General features: G+C 44.3%; 1 protein-coding gene across 1 annotated transcript in view; it reads right to left on the bottom strand.

Annotated features, from left to right (window-relative positions):
* Nucleotides 1-12,298: 12,298 nt before the first annotated feature.
* Nucleotides 12,299-20,808, bottom strand: part of HS6ST1 (heparan sulfate 6-O-sulfotransferase 1) — a 186,405-nt gene continuing 177,895 nt past the window's right edge. The window contains exon 2 of the mRNA XM_027724879.2: nucleotides 12,299-18,886. Coding sequence (XP_027580680.1) covers nucleotides 18,178-18,886 — 709 coding nt within the window. The 3' untranslated portion in view covers nucleotides 12,299-18,177. The remainder of the gene's footprint in view (nucleotides 18,887-20,808) is intronic.

Genomic DNA, 20,808 nt, shown 5'->3' with positions numbered 1-20,808 from the left:
TGTTGATTTTTCCTACAGTTCAACCAACATAAAGATGCCCACATAAAACACTCCAGGCAAAGGCAGCCTGGCAAGGAGGTTTGAATCCCTTTGTCAAGGCAGAGGCAGGTTAGGGAAACTCCAAACAAACCACTTTCACCTGGAGGGATCCCAGCTCCTGCCATCACTCCCTTGGCAAACAGCACAGGAAGTATGGCATGATATGAGAGTGGCTGGTTTAGCCACAGCCTTCAGTAAGCTCACTGCACCTCCGTGATCCCTACAGCTCTCAGCAGTAATATACTTTGTTGTTTTATTATTTTAAAATCTAAACCAGTCACTTTTAAACTGACCATGGGTGAGATTGTCACTTTGCTTCTGCAATATAATCTACATATTACAAAAAGTCCAGTCCTGCAAGGAACTGTGTGTTGTGGCTCAGTCACAGGGAAACCAACCAGGAGGTACCAGCTCATGAGCAGCTGACACCAAAACACCCTGCTCTGGTTATCCTGATCCGACAGCCTGTGCTACAGGAAGGTTCCACAGAATCCAAGATTCACAAAATTAACCAACACAACACAATCCTATTCCTTGTACAGTTAAATCATGATGTACAGTGGTACAGAACTACCTCAGAAAATAAGAATTATTAGCCTGCAAAAATAAAAGTTGAATCCTACTGCTCTAGACTACTTCCATACCAAAGGCAGCATCCAAGTTGTGCCTTTGCTTACATTCATATCCAAAACCAGTAGGGACTACCCAGAAAAAAAGATCCACAGTAAATCCCCTGAAAACTGACTGCAGTTCCAGCTTGTCTCTGTAACACTGGCACTCTGTTACCTCTTAATCTGCTGTAGGGTGTCCAAAGCTGCATGTCTGGTCAGACTCCTATGGCATCAACATCTGAGGGAAGTCATTGCATTGTGTGCACCAGAGAAAACCCCAGACTCCAGCTAAGAGAGAGGATTTGCTAATTCCAGCCTCCTCACACCCACCAAAGATGGGCACTTTGGGCCCCTCACACACTTTCTTGCAAATGTTAGAGTGGGATTTGGCTCCAGGGGCAGGAGAGGTGAATGTAAGAGCCAAGTTTTCAAGCACAGCCCGGAATATGGAATGGCCTGGAGATCTGCACCCCCTGCCTTGGGTGATGCTTCCACAGCTGCCCTTGCCAGCCTAGGAAGACACATTTGTGAACTGTTCTGTTCCTTCCCAGAGGTATGAAGAGGCAGGTTTTGCACAAAGGGAAATAGTTCCTGAAAATTTAAACACCTTTACGATTAGAACCCTAATTTCCAGGAAACGTAAACACTTCTCTCAGACCAGTTAGGAGAGCAGAACTCAGAATTAAATAAATGGGCAAGAAGAGCTTCCTAAAGCCTTGTCTGGGACAATGCTCACATGGTGTACAGAGACAGTAACTTTTCCAACAGAACTACAGAGGAAACCACCCAATTCTCCACTACCCTGGGCACAGTATGTAAGGCCCCTTCATGTAACTGCCTCTAAGCTGAACTGTTCCTTCCTATGCAGATCATGAAATCCAGAGGGTTTACTCAGGCCTTATACCAGGTGCTCTGCTCTGTACATAAGCAGCAGACTCCACTGACAAAGGTTTTCAGACACTCTCAATATACAGATGGATTTAGGATCTCATTTTCAGCTCTGACCTGCTCTCTCCTCCCTTCCTGAAGGGCCAGGTTCACATGGCTCTCTGCACTTGAGCACTTCAAGGGCAGTGTCACAGTCACTCAGCAGCTTATGGACAGGCAGACAGGCTTCCAGACAGCTCACTTACTCAAGCTAGTTTTAAATACTCTTTTTCTTCTTTCTCCTCCCTTCTTTTTCAGAGCAGAGTTGTTTTTCTGCCTCTCAGGCTGAAGGGCAGGGAGGCAGCCATGCAGACACGGATCTAGCAGCTAACTGTGCTTGATTCCCCCTGGCAGCCCTGTCAGGACCTCGGTGCTCATATTTACGAGATGTCACTCCAGGAAAGGTTCTTACACCTGTACTGAGCCCCTTCAAAATTCACAGCCAGGAAATATGCACTACAAATCAAAAGTCTTTTAATTTCAATTCTCATTCCTTGCTGCCTCTTTTTTTTTTTTTTTTTTTTGAGAGGAGCCCAAGATAAAAGTTGACCCTGGTCTTCCACAACAACACATGTGGGTTTCCTGAAGATTTCTGAAAAAAATTCAAGTCCTGTAGCAGCTCTCCCTGGCCTCAGAAAACACACATGACCCTCTCTCTAGCTGCACCAGAGCAGCATTCTAACAAACTCCTCCTTAGTATTATTGTGGGAAATTCCCTGACCTGGAAAGGAGATTATTCCTTGGAGTTCTGACCAAACCAGATCACTTTCCTTCTCACCAGCACACTTCTCAACAGGGAAGCATGAGTAATTTCTCAGCTATCTTTTCCTTTTTAAATATACTTACTAACATCCCAGCTGGGCAAAATGCTTTCAGGGCTGAACACAAGCTTCTGTGTTTTCAAGTCTGGCAACAACCAGCAGGCACTGATATTTCCCTGGGGCTCCCAGGGAGAAGCCCTGAAATACTGGTTACCTTTGTGAGCTCCAGCAGCAACAGCCTCACATGGAGCCAGTGGAAATGCTCTCAGAGACATTCCACATTACAGCTTACCTGATCTACAGTGCAGGCAATGAACCATAATTTCATATTCCACAAAACACAAAGTGCATGAGCATGTGCTCCTTGCTGTGTGTGGAAGTCCCTACTCAACTGCCACCTTTGGGAGCAGGTACTCTCTAATCCTCACTTAAATTCTAGCTCCCTTCCTCTCCCACAGGATGCAGGCTCACTCAACCTTTCAGAAAATTCACTCATTTCCCTGACTTCTGTATGGGCTTTGTCAGCCTGGACTGGAAATTCCTTCAATACTGCATGCTGTGCCAAGTGCCATACAGTAGGGCATGGGGTAATTAAAAGGAGCAGATAATTTTGACTGAAAGGCAATGAAACCTGAGCTTTGAAAGGAGCAGGGAAGGATTCATTTGTAAGAAGCTCTGCTGTGATAAGAAATTTAAAATTAGCATGTAGGTTGCAATCAGGATAACGTGCTGTTGGATACAGTGGTTACTATGGCAGGCATGCTGAGAGCTGCAGAGGCTTTGTGCTCCTCACACAGAACGTGTGTGTAACAGAACAGATTCATGTCCAATCTATCAATTCTTCATTTGCAATTCAAAAGCAACCCAGGTTTGGCTCCCCACACCTTCTATCAGCAGCCCCAAACGAACACGACGACTGAAAACAGTCCATGCCTGCACACAGACTTTAACTCTCGAACAGAAACATGGAAACAATTTATTTTCTGCAGTTTCACAACTAAAACTCTTGCTGCTGGGGCTGTCAGGACTTCTCAGCTCGATCACTAGAGCCTCCCCTCTCCAGGCTCTCCCACACCCGTGCTGTCCTCTCCTATCCCTATCCATGGGACAGCTGCTGCCCACAGCTTCCTCAGGCTCACACCACACCACTGCTCCTTCTTTCTCTCTCCTCAGCTCTTTCTCCTGTATTCGTGGTATTCAGACTTGCTGCTTCCCTCAAACTGTCCCCTGACACATCCTACCCTCTGCCCAGCTCACAACATGGGCCTTTCTTCAATTCACCCAGGCCTCCTTCTGACTTGCAAAAAGTCATCCAGATGCACAGTTTAAGAGCTGGTCTACAAGTTTCTTTCTAACAGCTTCCTAAAATCACACCATAATGCTTATAAAGCAGACAGATGGATTTGGAGTAATGCTCTAACTATGCTATCTCCAGTACCTTCACTCCCAGGATTTGAAAATAATGTAAAAATCAAAATTTAAATCCCCCCATTCTTCATCTGGCTCATATTTACATCCTTAGGATCTAAAAAAAAACCCAGCCAAAACCCAAACAAACAAACAAACAAAAACTCAACACCCTCTCTCAAAAATAACCCAAAATCAAATAAAAAATTACAAACCCTCCTGCCAGATTGTTGCTGGCAGCACAATTTGTGAGAGGCACAGCTCCCTCCGAGCTCTCTTTAAGTTTTTACACCTTACCAGTCCTCATTCCTCAAACTGAGCTTGCTCTAGCACTGTTAAGGGATCTGGAGATGCAAACCAAGAAATACTTTTGGTTGTTACAGTGGGTCAGTCTTTCTCAACTGTGGTGCTCAAAATTATCTTCCAAGTCAGTCACTGGGATTCAGTCAGGTTCCAATATCCTCTATCGAGAGTGACAATCAGAACTCATAATTTTCTGTGTATAACTGCCTCTGAAATTCCAAGCTGTAGTTTCAAATCTTCACTTGTGTGAAGAAAAGTATAAACTTGGAAAGTTTTTACTCAAAGAAAAGAAACTATTATTTTTTACACTTATAAAAACCTCACCTCATAACATGAGAAAGTTTTGAGGGAGGAGAAAGAACAGTCCATCTGGAGATGGTAATAAATCTGACAAGAGACAGAAATTCTAGGTTCAAAGACAGAACTTCATTATATTAGGAAAAATGACTAATTACCTTGTGATTCATGCACCCTAATGGAGTTTGAGAGTTCAGTCTGCTCCATCAGTGTCATCAAATCATTGTCCCCTCAAAATTATGGCTCCTTGCCTGCTCTGTAGATCAGGAAAGTATGATAGAATAATTGGGTATTTAAACAGGGTGACAGGTGCGTTTTTTACATGCCCCAGTAGGCCATTTTCTAAAATGCTTTGAGGAAAATCTGAAGTTAGTAATATTCACTTTTTTGGGGTCTAAATGTAGATCAAATAAGAGCTTTTATTTACACTTAACGACTTTGCAGGTCCTCACATCATCAACAGTGAGTAGCTCCTGTCTTACCTCACTGTTAAAATCACCAATTATGGCAGAGCCCAGGGGTGAGGCAAAACCCATTTTCCCTTCTCATGATCTACAGAACAGCATTCTGAGGCAGGGGCTCGTTGTGTTCTGTGTTTTTACAGCACAACAAGGGCATACTTGATGAACAAGGATACAAATGCTACAGCACTTCAAAATAACATGATGCACGAAAACCTGCAGCATTTATCAGTATCAAAACCCAAGACAGGGCAGGTCTTTTTGCTGTTTTGGTTTTTTGTTTGGTTTTTTGTTTGTTTGGGTTTTGTTTGTTTGTTTGTTTGTTTTTAAATGATTTAAGCCAGAAGCCCTGCAGAGAGAGGAAACAACTGAGTTCTTAAACAGATGAGAAAGGCACACTGACCTCCTAGGTCACTGTTTTAAGCAAGTTTCCATGCAGTTCTTTATTACCACACACCACCACTTAACAATACAAAGGACCTTAAATGTGACAGGCAGAATAATTTGGCCTGTGTTCAACATTTAAATGGAAGCTCCCTGATATGGCTGAAGAATCAGAGGTGCCTGCAGCTATCAAGATGGCAGGGAGATCAAGACAGAGTAAGAGAGAGAAGAGGTGGGCAATTAATCAAGACCACCTTTCCATTTATTTTGCCACAGAGCATCCTCTCTGCCAGCAGCCTGTGCTTCAGCCAGCTTTGGCGTATTTCCAGCCAACTGCAGCCAACACTTCCCTGTGTCACCTGTTTATAAACAGCATTGCAGAGTGTCCTGGTTTAATGACAATATGTTCAGGAGGTGGGACCTCTGGTGAGGTAAAATCCCCCTTCTCTTCGGCCTGTTTCCCTCCCCCCAAAATATTGACCAATATTTTGAAGTTACAAGGAGCCTGAATGAGGGAGGAAAAAAAGATGACAATTTTAGTAAAAAAAAAAACCGGAGAACAAACCAGAACAAACAAAACCAAACAATAACAGTACCAATGTCACCCAGACACTCCTCTCCCCTTCGGTTAAAACGGGAAGAACCTGGAATAACAAAGAAAGAGAAGTCCCAGTGCCACCGAGACAGCAGCGCTGATCCCGACAGTGATGGAGCCGGAGCGGCACCGGGAGCTCCTCGGAGTCCTCTCCCGTCACGGGAGCCACGGCGACAGGAATTCCTGCCGGCAGGGAAACTGCGGCCGAAGGACACGGGGGTGCGGGAACTCCTGGGAGCGGCCGGCGGGAAGCGCTGGCAGGGTCCCGCCTCGGTACCCGCTCCCAGGGCAAGGACAGAGCACCAGCTCCAGAAAGGCTGGGGGGGTGTCTGATCCTCTCCTCCCTGAGCTCTTGCCGTGTTTCACCTCAGGGATCCCCTTCCCACTCCTGCCCCCGCCCCCGGCACAGCCCCGTGGGGTGGGGGGAGTCTTTTGTGCTTCCGAAACTGCAGGATGATATGGAAAAAATTAAACAAAAAAAAAAATCGTCCTCATTTAGCTAAAGGATAACACAGTGTCTGGAGAACAGCAGCTACGGGCACCTCCTGGCTTCTGCTCTTCTCCACTGTTCCACATCGAAACCTGCACTGGGTTACCTTCATGTAATCCAGGACTCCTGGGGGAGAAATGGTCCTTTATAACAACGCTGGGATGTGCTGCCTTTCTGTCACCTCCCACCCTGTAGCAAGTGAAGCAAATGTAATGGACGCTTACAGAAGAACCCAGGCTTACCCCAGCCTCGGTCTCCAGGAGGTGGCAGACATCTTTTGGATGTGGTTCAGAGCATCTCTGTACTCCTCTTTAGGGGCACGAAGGGAAGGAAGGTCACAATCTCTCTACAGTTACTGAAGTTCCCACATAACAGTCCCTGGGTTTCAATGATGGAGTTTTTCCTGCCACCACAAAAGAGCTTTGGATTCCATCCTACCCTTAGAAACCAGCAGCTTGTCTGTCTTTATGCCCTTATGCTTATTCTCTCCAACCCTTGTCCTCCAGCTTTCCAAACATTTCAGCATCATTTCTGTCATGGAAACCTTTGCCTTAAATACCAAAGGTAGTATATGACTGAATCTATGGAAGTGCCTAAAGCATCAGACACCTTACAGGTAAAGTTCTTCCCATAAGACATCTGTGCTCAAAAAAACCCCAAATAGAACATCAGCATGAGAAGAAGGACTCAGGGGAAAACACCCTAGACAACCAGAAAACAGATTTTGGAGAGGAAGAAACACACTTAAGCACTTTTAACACACAAAAGGCAGCTCTGGATTATCTAAGAAGTGAACGATAGAGGCAAGGGCTGCTGTAAGGAACACACCATCTCCCACCTACCACCTTCCCATCCCACCTCCCCATCCAAGAAGATGACTGCCTCACTGCCTCATTGCCAGTTTCTTTGGGTTTTGGCTAATCCAGACATGCAGGTCACCTTTACAAAGAACAAGGAAGAAAGATGAAACAATTTGTTTTCACAAAGAAGCCACAGAGGGTGGGGGGGAAATAACCCAAACCCCAGAAAATATAAGACAGCTAATAAGATTCCTGAACACAGAGAAAACAAACAAAAAAGAAATATGCTAATGTGGTTTGTGATTCCAGTCCTGCCACAGATGTTACAGGCACTGTGAATTGTAAGTGCTTCTACTTAATAGAGTTCTTTTCCCTTGTCAAGATGACTAAAATATACACAAAAGCAAGAATGGGCCTAGAGCAGAAAGCCCCTAACATGCAACAGCTAACAAATGGCAGATCATGATGAGACAGTAAAGCCTGTTGTGTTGGCATGTAAACAGAAAGCTTTATTTAATGCCGTAATTGTTCCTCCCAAACACTGTCCCTGTGGATGCATGGTTTGATTTTCTTGTGAAAGTCCTTAAATGTACATATAAGAAGTCCAGACAACACGAACACATCTGCAGAGTTTAGCTGGCAGGCCAGCAGCCATCCCTGCTGGAGGACGTTGCAGTACCACACACAGCCCATGCCACAAAGCTCAGCTTGGCCAGAGTTTTAGCCCACCAAGGCCTGTCCCTGTCTCTGTGTGCTGCCTTGGCAGAGCTAATCCTGGATTTGTTCCTCACTGGAGAAGGCAGCCATGCTAGTGCCTTTCACTGCCCATGGCATGGCACGGCACACAGCACTCGCCTGGGCAGAGGCAGGCAGGCTGAGAGATGGTAAAAACAACCTCTAAATTACTAAGACACTGCAAAGAAGAAACAAAAAAGCCTGAATGTGCTCAGATCAAACCCTGTTTCCAAAAGATTATGGATGTCTCTCTCTAAGGAACTACAGACCAGGCTATGCCCACCAAGGCCAGGACTTCAGCCAGCACTCTGGCCCCCTGCTTTACATACATACTTTCCTTTGAAAAGCTTTCCACGTGGAAGAGCAAAATCATTTGCCTCACAACAGTATTCAGAAACAAATGCATGGAAAACTATCCAGAACAGTTGCAATAAAGGCTCTAGTGATAACATCAGGGAGGATCCTATCAAGAGTTTCTCCTCAAACAGGATCACTGTCTCCATTTTCACCCCTGAAACAACTAAATGTTGGTCATTTTAGCTATTTCAGAAGGTCAGATTACCCTCAAAACAGAGGACTCTCGAATTTTTGCAATCACTTCACACTTGATCTTGAGCAAAACCTAACAACCAGCAGAACTCTCAGTCCAGAACGTTGCATATCTCTCCCAGTGGCACAGTTTTCCAAGATCTAGGTTGTGCAGTCTTGGAGCAAAGCCTCCATTAACTAGCTCCAGTAGCAGCATGGCTTTGGTATTTCCAGTAACAAAAAAGGTTTGGTGGTTCATTAACCTGGTAAAATTTAAAAGCCTACACAAAGTTGTGGCTAATTGGCATCAGTTTATAAATTCTCACTTAGCACCCAAATATTTGATATTAAGGAAAGAAAAAAATATATGATCAGTAGAAATCAATACTGACGGGGGCTGTTGTAATATGTAAAACATCTGAGCATTCACCAGTTTGGCTGTGAGCTCTTGTTCAGAAAACAATGTCTGGCAATAATTATCTGATCCCAAAGTAAGGGCTCTACAGGGAAGTTATTTACCCTCTCACAAAGGCCATGTGATTTATACATGTTGTCATTGCCTATGCCAGAAAACTGATGACTGATTACCACATATTCATTTCATGATCAGGTATCCAGACTGAATTAACTAGATTAGGCTGCATGGAATTTCTTTACCATTTACAGCACAACTGAGCATAACATTTGGTTTAAATCAATAAAAAGAAGGCGCTTTTAAATGGAATCCAGCAAGAACTAGAATATGTTAAAGCCACATGAATTAAATATTTATTATTTATCACTATTACTCATTTACTGCACAAACATATGGATTCCATAACTATAATCTGATACAATGTATTAGTGGGGAGGGCAAAATAAATATATAAATAACATCCAGTTCATTAAACATTTGCAAAGCACTGCTATCCCTCATCCATTCCCAGCTCGTGGAGGACAGGTATTCAACTTTTCCCTTGTGCTGTTGGCTGGATATTGATTAAAAAGCATCTCAGTTCTGCAGCTCCCTGTGCAAAGGTCACAAGATCCCTGACTGGGATATTGCATGCCCTCCATCCCTGGGACAGATCTTCTGCAGAGCAGGACTATGGGGTGGGCAAGGGTAAGGCAGGGACATGAAAGCACTCAAGAGTAGAAAAGCTTTTGAGAAGCATCAGAGAGAGAGAGAAATGAGTAAATTCATGTCAGACAAAGAATTCCTAAGCCCTAAGAAACACACACCTAAGTATCACACACCAAAGCTCCTGAATATGCTATAGTCAGATTAATGAATAAATATTGATAATCTTATTCATTTTAGGCTTATAGATGATGTCTGCAAAATATGAAGGCATGATCTCTTTTCCAAGCCACATACTTCCCAGATCAATTAAAGCACACAGGACCTTGCTAGAGAAGCCTTCCTCACTGGAATCTCTGATTGCTTTAACAGATACATAGCAATGTATCAATTCAATACTGTTCAATTCATGAATATTTCATGACTACACCCCTTTTAATTTGAAGTTTATGAAATAACTACTATAGTAAAACTCAAATTGTTTTACTGTTAAGCCCACAATATATTTTTTTGAGTTTGTGTATGAATGTGTCTTAGTTTCCCCTTGAGCTGAGAAGGTCTAAGCTGATATGCTGGCTTGTACCAGCTGTGTGATGCTCCCAGTTAATTTCTGGCAAGTTGAAGTCCCCCATAAGGACAAGGGCAGTTGACTTGGAAGTGTCCCTTAGTTCCTCAGAATACCTCGTTGGTGTCATCACCCTGGCTGGGAGGTCTAGAGCAGAATCCCACAATGACATCCACATTATTTGCTTGCCCCAGGGGCTCCCAACTGTGAGCTCCAGACATTCCAGCCCTTCCATTACATACAGTGCCACCCCTCCACCTCTCCTGCCCTGCCCATCCCTCCTGAGGAGCCTGGAACTGTCCAACAGGCACTCCAGTCACAGGGCTCATCCCACCAGGTTTCACTTATGCAGTGATGTCAAATCTCTGGGAATGGGCCAAAGGTTCCAGCTCCTCCTGTTTGTGATCAATCAGTGCAGAAAATTGTTGGCATTTCAGCGTTAAAGCAGACTTGCTCTGCTTTTCCTCCTCCAGCAGACAGTGGCAAGAAAGAGGTTATTAAAGAGTTAAAGTAACTCTGTGTGAGATCGTAAGCCAGAGAAACAAAACACAACCTCTAACAAAAGCTCAGTACCACCTCCTCTGACAGGGTACAGTCGAGATCAACTTTTCTATTCAGGAAGAGCAGGCTGTCACCTGGGGCAGCAGAACAGCCAGGGGGCTGCTTATTGTTAGGGGAACAGCAGGATGTGAATGAGGGCACTTACCAATTAACCTGAGGCAGCACATCCCCCAGAAGCAGCCCTGGATAGTGTAAAATGACCAGATAGAATAGAAACAGGGACATCCTGGACACAAGCATAAAGAAACTGAATAATCATCAGTGTGACCAAGGAAAAAATCAAACTCTGGAGGTCATCCCCTCAGTAATTAATTTCTCTGCTTCTTTTAGCCCTCCTTCAAGCATCCTTTCTGCCCCTTTCCCTTTTTGCAATAGCAGAACCCTTACTTCCACACGCTTGCTAGCTATCCTTCCTCCTCTCCTTTTCCTGGAGGTTTCCATTGAGAGGAAGAAACACATTAAAGATGGTGCAAAAAGACCATGTGCAAATGAAAGCAATTTGCCAGCACAGACTTCTTGTGCCAGAGCATCCTCCAGGCTTTTGGGAAGGCAAAGGAGACAAAGAGCAGTTTCAAACGGGAACAGCACAGGACCCCACGCAGCAGGACAAGCTGTGTCTGTACCTCGGCAGCCGCGCTGTCTGGAGGGAGGGAATGGAGCCGGGAAGTTCCTCTGGCAGCTCGGCAGAGGGACCATCCCAGTCACGGCGAGAGGCAGCCCCGGAGAGCGGGACAGGAGGGCTCCTGGGCAGAGGGAGCAGCACAGCTGGGAGGGACTGAGCGCAGGACTGTGCCTGCCCCTCCCCACGGGACCACAGGGGGACCTCTGTGAGATCCCAGGTGAGCCCCTCAGGATCCCAGGTGAGCCCCTCAGGATCCCAGGTGAACATCCTCAGGATCCCAGGTGAGCCCCTCAGGATCCCAGGTGAACATCCTCAGGATCCCAGGTGAACATCCTCAGGATCCCAGGTGAACATCCTCAGGATCCCAGGTGAACATCCTCAGGATCCCAGGTGAACATCCTCAGGATCCCAGGTGAGCCCCTCAGGATCCCAGGTGAACATCCTCAGGATCCCAGGTGAGCCCCTCAGGATCCCAGGCATTCCTCTCACACTGTCACTCACCTGAGCCCTCTCCCTGTACCTGCACCGCCCCTCAGACAGGTGTAGTGGAAGGTGTGAGCTGTAATAATGCTTTGCTAAAATCACAGTGTTGTTACTTGCTACACTTTGCATAAATATCTTGCTGTTCTCAGGATGCTGTGAAACTCTTGTACCACCACTCTCCTACCCCTAACTTACTTTCACTGTACCAACCAGGCACGAGGCTCAGTTCAGTAACTGCAGAACATTTACACACAGCAGATGCTGAAAGCAATTCTGAACATGAAACAACAAAAAAAAATCCTGTTAATTACTCTGTAATATTTGGTATAACAACCTCCATTTATTGCCTGTAAATATGTTCATTGCAGTGACTCTGAAAAAGAAAACTAAGAGGACTGTACAGTATCAAAAGTAATTAATTTTTAAAAGATTATAGGTTTTAGGGCGTTTATAGGCTTTTTGCAATGCTGGCTGAAATGTAACAATAGGAATGAACAGACTGCAGTTTCTGTTTGAATGTTTCTTGTTAGGAGTCTGTTTTTGTAGCAGAAAACAAATATTCTCCATCAACTCCACTGGCAGCTTTATCTCTCTGTAATACACAGGCAAGACATATTACACTGAAACAGCATCCAAAGGCCAACTCAAGGATAACACACACACCAGATGCTCAGTTTTAGGGTTTATTTCATCTGCTAACATTCATTCTTGATCTAGACAAAACAATTTTGATGATTTTTAATTCAATTTTTCTTGTGGAAGAAAAGAAAAAAACATTTTAACACTTTTTGTAAGATGTCATAAATAAATATATAAAGCTTTAAGTGTTACTTGGCTCAAGTTAAAATTTGCCTTTATTTTTTGTTTTTTTTTTAAGTTCCTGAAGTGGGGGGAAAAGTGCAAACCATACATATTCAGCTCAGTGGAATGACTCCAGCCACAATCACTTTCAGAGAAGCTGAATCTGTTTGATCTACAATATGGAGGATGGAAGGTAGGTGGGGAACAGCTGTATTTTTTTACCCTCAGTCACACAACTCCTAGAAGAACTGAGTTCCTTGGTAGGTAAAGCACACAAAAAAGAGGAGAGGAAGAAGAAGAAAATCCTGCCTGCATTGCCCCTTCTGTGCAGATTGTGCAGCGAGAGGAAAGAAGAGGCAATATAAGCAAAGCCTCAGATGAAAAGAAATTACAATGGAAAATAAAATCAGATACCAATGGAGATGGAGAAAAATCCTGTGGCTATTGTGTGTTTGCCTGGCAGACTACACATAAACACAGAGGAAGTTCACATTGAGAGAGGGTGGGGATTTTTGTCTTGTCCTTATGAAAAAAAAAGATTAAAAGGGGCAATAAAAATAAGTTAAATCATATTCCAATATGTACAAAACAAATCATGCTCAGTAAACCATTTGAATATAAAATTATTCATTATAGTACAACTCTCTCAATCCAGTCTGCAGAACTGACACCTGGGGGAAAACGGGAAGGGGGAGTTGTGGGGCTTTGAGGAGACAGACTCATTTGCAAATCTTGTTTTTTTCAGCTTGCATGGCTAAGAATTACAGAGAAAACTGCCTGCAGCTGGGATGACACAGGCTTTAACACCCACGTGCTTATCTGGGCTGCACTCACCTTGGCAGAACTCCTGTGGCTGGGGCGAAACAGCCACGGAGAGCTGGGACTGTGTGCACAGGCACGAGCTCTGCTGCATCCTGGTTTACCTGAGCTGCTGCTCACTGACCTGTGCTATAAAGGCTTCACTCTACTCCTGATCAGGCAGAGAATCCTGTGTTCACTTCTGCCTCTGGAACATGATCTGCTAAGACTAGTGAAAACAAGAACAAAAAGAGAACGCAGCCAGTCCTGTGATTTGAATCCAGCAGGTAGTGCCAGTTGTATTCCAAGCTATAGTCCTGGGAATACAACATTTAGCATAGTTTGGGTGGTGAATTCCTGTAGCATTACTCTTTTTTTGTGACATTTGGAAAATTCTGTGGGACAGGAGGGGTTCTGAGTAACACCACCAGTAGGAAGCTAGAGAAGCTTTAACCCCAGGATATGAATCTGGGCCAGGCCCTGTGCTGTAATGTTAATCATTGCCTCCTGTAGCTGTCCAGTGACCTCTATGAAGTGACTTGATGGGCTCAGAATTGAAAACTTCCTAATTGTCTGTACTGTCACCGTGGTGTCCTCCTACCTCGCTCACACTCTCTGCAACTGCAGCTCTTTTGTGCTCCAACAGGACAGTCCTGGGAGAGAGGATGCAAAACCTTGTTGGGATCTTCCTTATGCTGCTTCCATTGCCATCCCAGTTTTGTAAGTAAGGAACTATGGAGTGCAAAAACATCAACCTGAAGTGCTTCTCATTTATTCCAAAATGTTGGGCATGAAGGGAGAAATTCAGACAAGCCAGAAATTCACACTGATCCTTTGACGAAGTAATTTTTTTTTTTTACGATTTTGAATCCTGTGATAGTCTGGGTTGGCAACCTTACCAGTCAATCCTGCATTTTGTGACCCAGGCAGGGTACAAGATGGCACCTGACTGCCTGGAAAATTTTGGAGAAGGCAAACTCCTTCAAGAGAGCTAGCTGGGACGAGGCGAATCAGCAATAAAAAGTTTTCTTCAGCAACAACACCCACCAAGCAGTGAAGTTTACACTGTTTAGGTGACTGAAAGCAAAGAAGATCTTCTCAGCACTGGAGCATGTCTTGGCCTTTCCACCTGCCAGAGCAGGAATGGAGTCTGCTCAGAAATCCCCACTCCCCATCCCCTTCTGTGGGTGTAGAGGGTCAGCTCAGTGCAGGATTGCAGAGCCCAGGGGCCATCCATCCTCTGTGCCCTGGTACCTGAGAGCTGCCTGCCCCAACTGCTCGCTCACATAACACTGCTCGCTGCACAAACCCTCAGAAACATCTCACACAGCCACAGCTTCCGTGGAGGCTTTCCAGGGGGTATCCCCGTGGGATGGATAAGCATCCAACTAAATAAAACCTGAATTCGGGGGGAACTGCCTCACCAGCTCCCCAAGAGACAGGCTGCAATCGTGCACCTGCCCTCAGCACTCCAGCGCTCACCTGACCTGACCTGGGTCATGGTGCATTGACAACCCCCTGAAGAAACACTTCTTGTAGTGAAGATGATCTTGATGTGTCCATAAGTCACAGGAAAAACATTTTGGAAGAAAGGGGCAGATATTGAACAAGAATGTACTATCTGGCCACTACTTCTGCTGGAGTGCCTTAAAGCTGTCGGTCTCCATTAATTTTAAAACTACACACACATTTTCCATGTTATTGTAGCATCAAATTATCAATCCTAAAAATAAAAGAAATAGTACCACTTCAAACTGTGGTACATATAAACCACAAAAAACTACATTCACATTATGTTAAAAAAGTTCCCTTGAACCCACTAAAGGAGGAGGGTAGTGCCAGGTACATCCTGCAACCTGTGCTCTGGCACACAGTACTTAGAATAAATTAATTCATGGCCTACAGCCATGACCAGATCAGCACAACAGCCAGGGTGAGGGATGGCTTCTGGGCCATTCTCTTCCTTATTTAGGATCTGTTTCAAAATGCCCTATACTTTTATACTTTGGAGTACCTTCTTAGAGTCTATAAATTTGTTATTCCCAATGTACAGGTGGGGAAACTGAGGCATGTGTTGGGTGCAGGATTTGAATCTAGAAAATTCTGCCTCAGTGCTCAAGTGAGGTTAGCCCTCCTTTTGTGGGTTGAAGTAAAACTGTTAACAAGACAGTTTTCAATATAGTTTCATTTCTTTTGCTTGTTACTGCAATATATTACAAAGAAAATGTTGGAACAAGGTCTTCTACTGACATGCTTTTAAGGTCAGAGGCTGCCTCTGATTCAGACAACCCTGCAGACAGATCCATTAACATCCAGCTGGTTACTCAGAGCCTGTAACACAGAAGGAGCTCAGGCAGACACGGCCTAATCACGACACAGTCCCGACAGTGCCACGTGAACGGGGACGAGCTGCAGTAACCACTTGTGCAACGCCTCTGGGCAAAGCTGGAAACTGTGCACAGAAACACCTGCTTTTTATATCTTGTGTATTGGTTTTGTGGGTAAACAGCCTGTAAAACTGCATTTTTAAAATACAAATGTTTTCTTTAGTTACAGCAACACATAAAAGCGCTGGGAACTAGCAGACATAGCTTCTCCCAGTCTTGGAATCAAGAGATGAGCAAATGGAGTTGTAATACCTTCTGCCCCCAAGCCAACCACCAAATACTACTTCATTTTGCTTCCCAATTTTCACCTAGGAGGAAACAGGGGCCATTTTGTGGCAGAAGTACTGACACAACCTTAAAGACATCGACACCACCAGCACATTCTGGTACCAGCTGAAGGCGTGAGTAACAACGTCCCACTGTGCCTGCAGACAGGCGAGCATGTGCTTGAGCACTTTGCAGCAGCAGGATGCAGACCTGACCAAAATCCATCTGAAATCAATAGGAAAGACATCCTTTGACTTTGGTAGACTTTGGCTCAGGGCTGTAACAGGGCTGTAATTGAGCCCAAAGTGCTGTTTGTATTTTCTGTTCTCAAGTTTTCGGTCGTCTTTACTCTTCTGGAGAAGAACATCTCCAAAAGTAAGGTGTATCCCCCAGGTTGTGCACAGAAGAACAAAGCCCCTCTTTTGCAAAATTCAGTCTGAATTTGGAACTGCTGGAAACAGTGTACAGAGGCAGAGAGAGAATTAAAATACAAACCAAGCAGCACATCAGTGGATTTGTGTGATGGGAAAGGGATGCTGTAAAAATGACATGTTAAAGTTGAATGCATCAGCTCTCTGCCTCTCCTCCAGTGATTTCAATGCCATATTTGATTTGCAGTTAACATGGCCTTTGAAAATCAAATCATATTCCATTTGGTTCAGAGTTTACCCTAAACAATAGCTGGTTCAGGTCTTACAGGCTGAGCAATAACGGGGTGAGACATGAACCAGGCAAAAACTACTTCATTTCCATGCTTTCAACCAAAGAGAGAAGTGCTTGCAACAGCAAAAAAATAAGCCATACTTTAATTTGGTGAGTGGGAAGAGGAATTAGAGAAGTCATTGTTGTTCTATGACTCAAAAGTCAGTAAGCAGAACCTGGTTAGACTGTCCCCACACTGGAGGATTAAACTTACATGAGCCTCTAAAAAACAGCATTGAAAGAGAAAGAGTTCTGCTTTGAGAGTGGTCTGAGACTAAAAAAACATTATCTATGATTCTCCTTTCCAGTTTTATGAACACAGCTTGTTCATTTAAAGTAAGAGCTGCAGAACAGGCACCCTGCCAAAAGACAATGTGCACTGTGTCATAATTAATTCAGACCCATAGTCAGAAATTTTCACAGCTCTGGAAGAGAGCTCCATCCTGTTCCCACTTAAATCAGTTCTACTGACTTCACTGGAAGCAAGCTGATGCCCATTATCTCTTGATAAAAGCAAGTAAAAATAACTGTAAAAATACAGATAGGGTACATCTGTATGCTTATTCTGGGTCAGTATTTCACATAGCAACAAACAAAACAAAATCACGCCCTCGTCATGTTCCCATTAATGATTGATCATTTGCAGGGTCTTCCTGGAACCTTGTTGTGCAGATTTATGAGGGAGTGTTTAATTTCATCTTCCTTTTCCTCAGTATGCAGGATAGGGTTTTCATGTGCTGTTAACACATAATACTGATGACGGCATGAGCAGCACTGGTGTAGGGTGACAGGATGGTATGTGAGTGCATGTTTGAGCCCATGTGGAATTTCGTTGGCTTTTATCTTGTTTTGGGACCCGTCTGGGAAACAGCTCTGTGCATGAATTCTCTATTATTTTTGGGATGAAGTTGTATATGTACATGTGATACCAGTGCAACGTATCAAAACCACTGTGCTAAGTACATATCCCAGGCCATAGTCAATCTGCTTTAATGTTTCTCATCCTCTAGCTATTTTTCTTCTTCTTTTATTTTTATGGTGCTCTACCTTCTGGCAGTGGCTGCCAGCTGACACACTGTGACTGCCTGTGTGCTCAGATCAGCCTGACAGGAGAGCACATCCTCAACTCAGTCACCATTATCAGTTACAAACAACACAATTCCTATCCCGCCTCCCACACAAAAGAAAACCTCAGTTTCCTTGGTTTTTAATTATGTGTCTTTATATCATTATGCTCAGGGAATAAATAGATTTTTAAAAATCCTACTTCTGCCGTTTGTGTTTGAATTGTGAGGATAAGAAACATTCTTCTGTATTTGGCCTTACAAGTGGGTAACTGCATTTGTGCATTTTTTACCTCTGCATTAGAATGTTGACCCTTTTTTTTATTTTTATGTATTTATTGTTTTTTTTAAGAATCTCATCGGTCTTGTAAGAAACAGTAAAAAGACCCTATGCTTAAGGAAGCAATCTATCTTCTGTTTTACAGACTTGCTTTTAAATAAAATATTTTTTTGTCGTTTTTGTAATTTTACTTCCATGATCTCTTATATGGAAACCCTAGAATATCATTAATATAAAAGTCTGCCTAGGCTACCACTTCTCTATAATATGGCTCATGTAGTCCTCAGTGGGCAAACGTCCTTGCTCTTCGGTCTCTTCCTTGGGAAGTGCTTCATTGGACCGGTGAAGAAGCCTCTCTTCCCGATTCTTTATCCTCTGCTCCATCCTCTCCAGCTGCCGTTTGTACTGGTAGCGCTGTTGGAAGAGGTCCTTTGCATAGTCATAGAGCTGCATGTCCAAGTCATTGAGCTCCTCGATCCTGCGGATGGTGTCATTGTCCACCTCCACCCCTCCGGCCCTGGTGCTGTTGTACTGCATGAAGGGCCGGATGAATTTCAGGTTAAAAGTTCTCTCAAACAGGTACTGAGTCTTTCTCTGGAACTCTGTCAGGCCGAAGAAGGCCATGTCTTTGAGGTTTTTTTTTGCGCTCTCCAGCAGGATCTGTGCTCGCTTGTTCTCTGGGATGAAGGACATGTTGTAGCAGCCCACCAAGCTCAAGTCAGCCAACATCCTCACTTGGCGGTTGTTGGCCAAGTTATACGGGCAATCCATGAACTCCTGCAGTGTGCAGCCCGACCAGTCTGTGCCTTCATAGCACGATGGCAGCTCTTCAGGAGTTGGTGTCCTGCCATCACACATGTGCAAGGAGGTCTTCCAAGTGGCTCCTCGTTGGACGTGACGCCATTCGCTGAGGTAACGAGATACGGGGTCTCTCAGCAGCGTGATGTAGTAAAATTTTCTACAAGAGGAAGAGAAAGTAGAATAAATATTCTGCTCGTAATAAGAAAGATGCTTGGCAAGCAGAAATCTGGTGCAGACAGCAAAAAAAGTTGAGTAAATCAACATCACAACATCCTTTCCACTGTATTCTTGGATTATTTTCTTTCAATATCTCATGTGAAGGAGGTTGTGCAACATTAGACCCATGTTTCCATCTCTCACAGCCCCACATTTTAGCCTTGCCAAGTAATAACACTTTCACCAGGACAACATCCACTTCCAGCAACAGACTGCAATGTCAGAACAAATCATCAGGAGTGAACCAATCTACCACCTTCAGAGAACAACTGTGACTCCAGGGACTGCCTGGCCTTTCACACCAACCACCATGTGCCCTCTGCATCAGCCAGGACTTGCTCCACAGTACAGCCCAGCAGCCCATCTGTTTATGAGCTGGGCCTATCACTTGCACTTCATGCAGATGCTGACCAGGACACCTACTGCTTGATTGATCTGCTGCCGAGCTGGAATCTGGGAGTCTGCAGTGAGTAGCAGGATAACACCACAGGAAAATAAGTGAAAAACAATGGGAAATCAGGAATGCAATATGCTTTGCAGAAAGAGAAGGCTAAGCTGACAATGAGCAATAGCAACAATAATTTATTCCCATTTCAGCCAACCTGATATCAAATCAAACAAACTTTAGATACACTTTTGACATATGAGACTAAAAAGAAAGAAAAGGCAAGACAATCAGGAAGAACACACATAGTGACATGGGGCATTCCTGCTGTTCCAAGTATAATGCAGTCCCCAACCACACAAACTGTCCCTAGAACTGAAAACATGACAGCTGTACAGAGACCCTCCGGCTTCAGCCCACCTTGAGCCTGGAAAAAGTTCTGGGATTGATAGTGGTGGCAGTCTGCAACAGCCCTCTCCAGACACAGGGAAATGGGTCTTTTCTTCTCTAACTACCAGTAGCTCGGGACTAAGGAGTCTCTGTGCATTTCTAGAATGAGGAAGTACCTCTACTTGCTAAGGCTGGCAGGGAATTAAGCCCACATGCGGGTGCAGGGGGCTGTGTGACACCTTGCTTTGGCAGGTAATGCACACATGCTACTGGAAATGTTTCCTATGGGGTGGTGGAGGATCTACCTCCCCATCAGGAGTGCATCTCTGGAATGCTGCTCTGGCTCACTGCCCTGCCAGCATGGCTTGGGAACACTGGATGTGATGGCCATTGCGAGGCCACTGCACGGTTTCTTGAGGTAAAGAAAAAGTAGAAGTATCCTGCTTTGGCTAGTTTTAAACCACCCATGTTTTCCTAGCATGTTCAGTATTATTCTTCCTAATAGTAGCCTAAATTACTGCAATAAGAGCAATTTAATTTAAAAAAAGTACATCAAAGTCATTGCCCAGGAAGTCTGATATTAATGAATGCTTGCTTTCCCAATTTATTACTAACTTGCAGAAGGGTTGTTCCAAAGCAGTCAATTTTGGTCTTTCCAACAATGGCAATGGATGTCCATTCTGGCTCCAATTCCTCTCCTCCTCCTGCCTTCAGAACCAGGGCTGGTAAAAACATTTGCTATTTTTGGAAACTTTTCCATCTCTCTTCATAGCAAAAGTATCAAGCTGTCTAGTAACACTGCCCAGTACTGTACAGGGAGAGGGGAGAAAGAAGGGGAGCAGAGTACAAAAGAGAAACACTTTCCTTAAATCTACCTCTTTTTCACTCCTTTGCCTTGCAGCCTGTAACGATTCCACCACCCTGACTGCGAGGCAGTTGTGATTTATACAGTCTGAGCTAAGAAACCTCCAACAGATGGGGATAAAATATGACAGTGGAAGGAAAAGGAAGGCAGTGATGAACGCCAGATGTTCAAGTGACAGACATTGATGCTAAACACTACCAGCAGTTTTTGACTTGGGAACTGC

This window comes from Pipra filicauda, unplaced genomic scaffold (assembly GCF_003945595.2).
Source record: "Pipra filicauda isolate LSUMZ 115617 unplaced genomic scaffold, ASM394559v2 scaffold90_size2875636_pilon, whole genome shotgun sequence".
NCBI lineage: Eukaryota > Metazoa > Chordata > Aves > Passeriformes > Pipridae > Pipra > Pipra filicauda.
The sequence above is the reverse complement of the archived record's forward strand: the minus strand, read 5'-3'. Positions and strand labels throughout refer to the sequence as shown.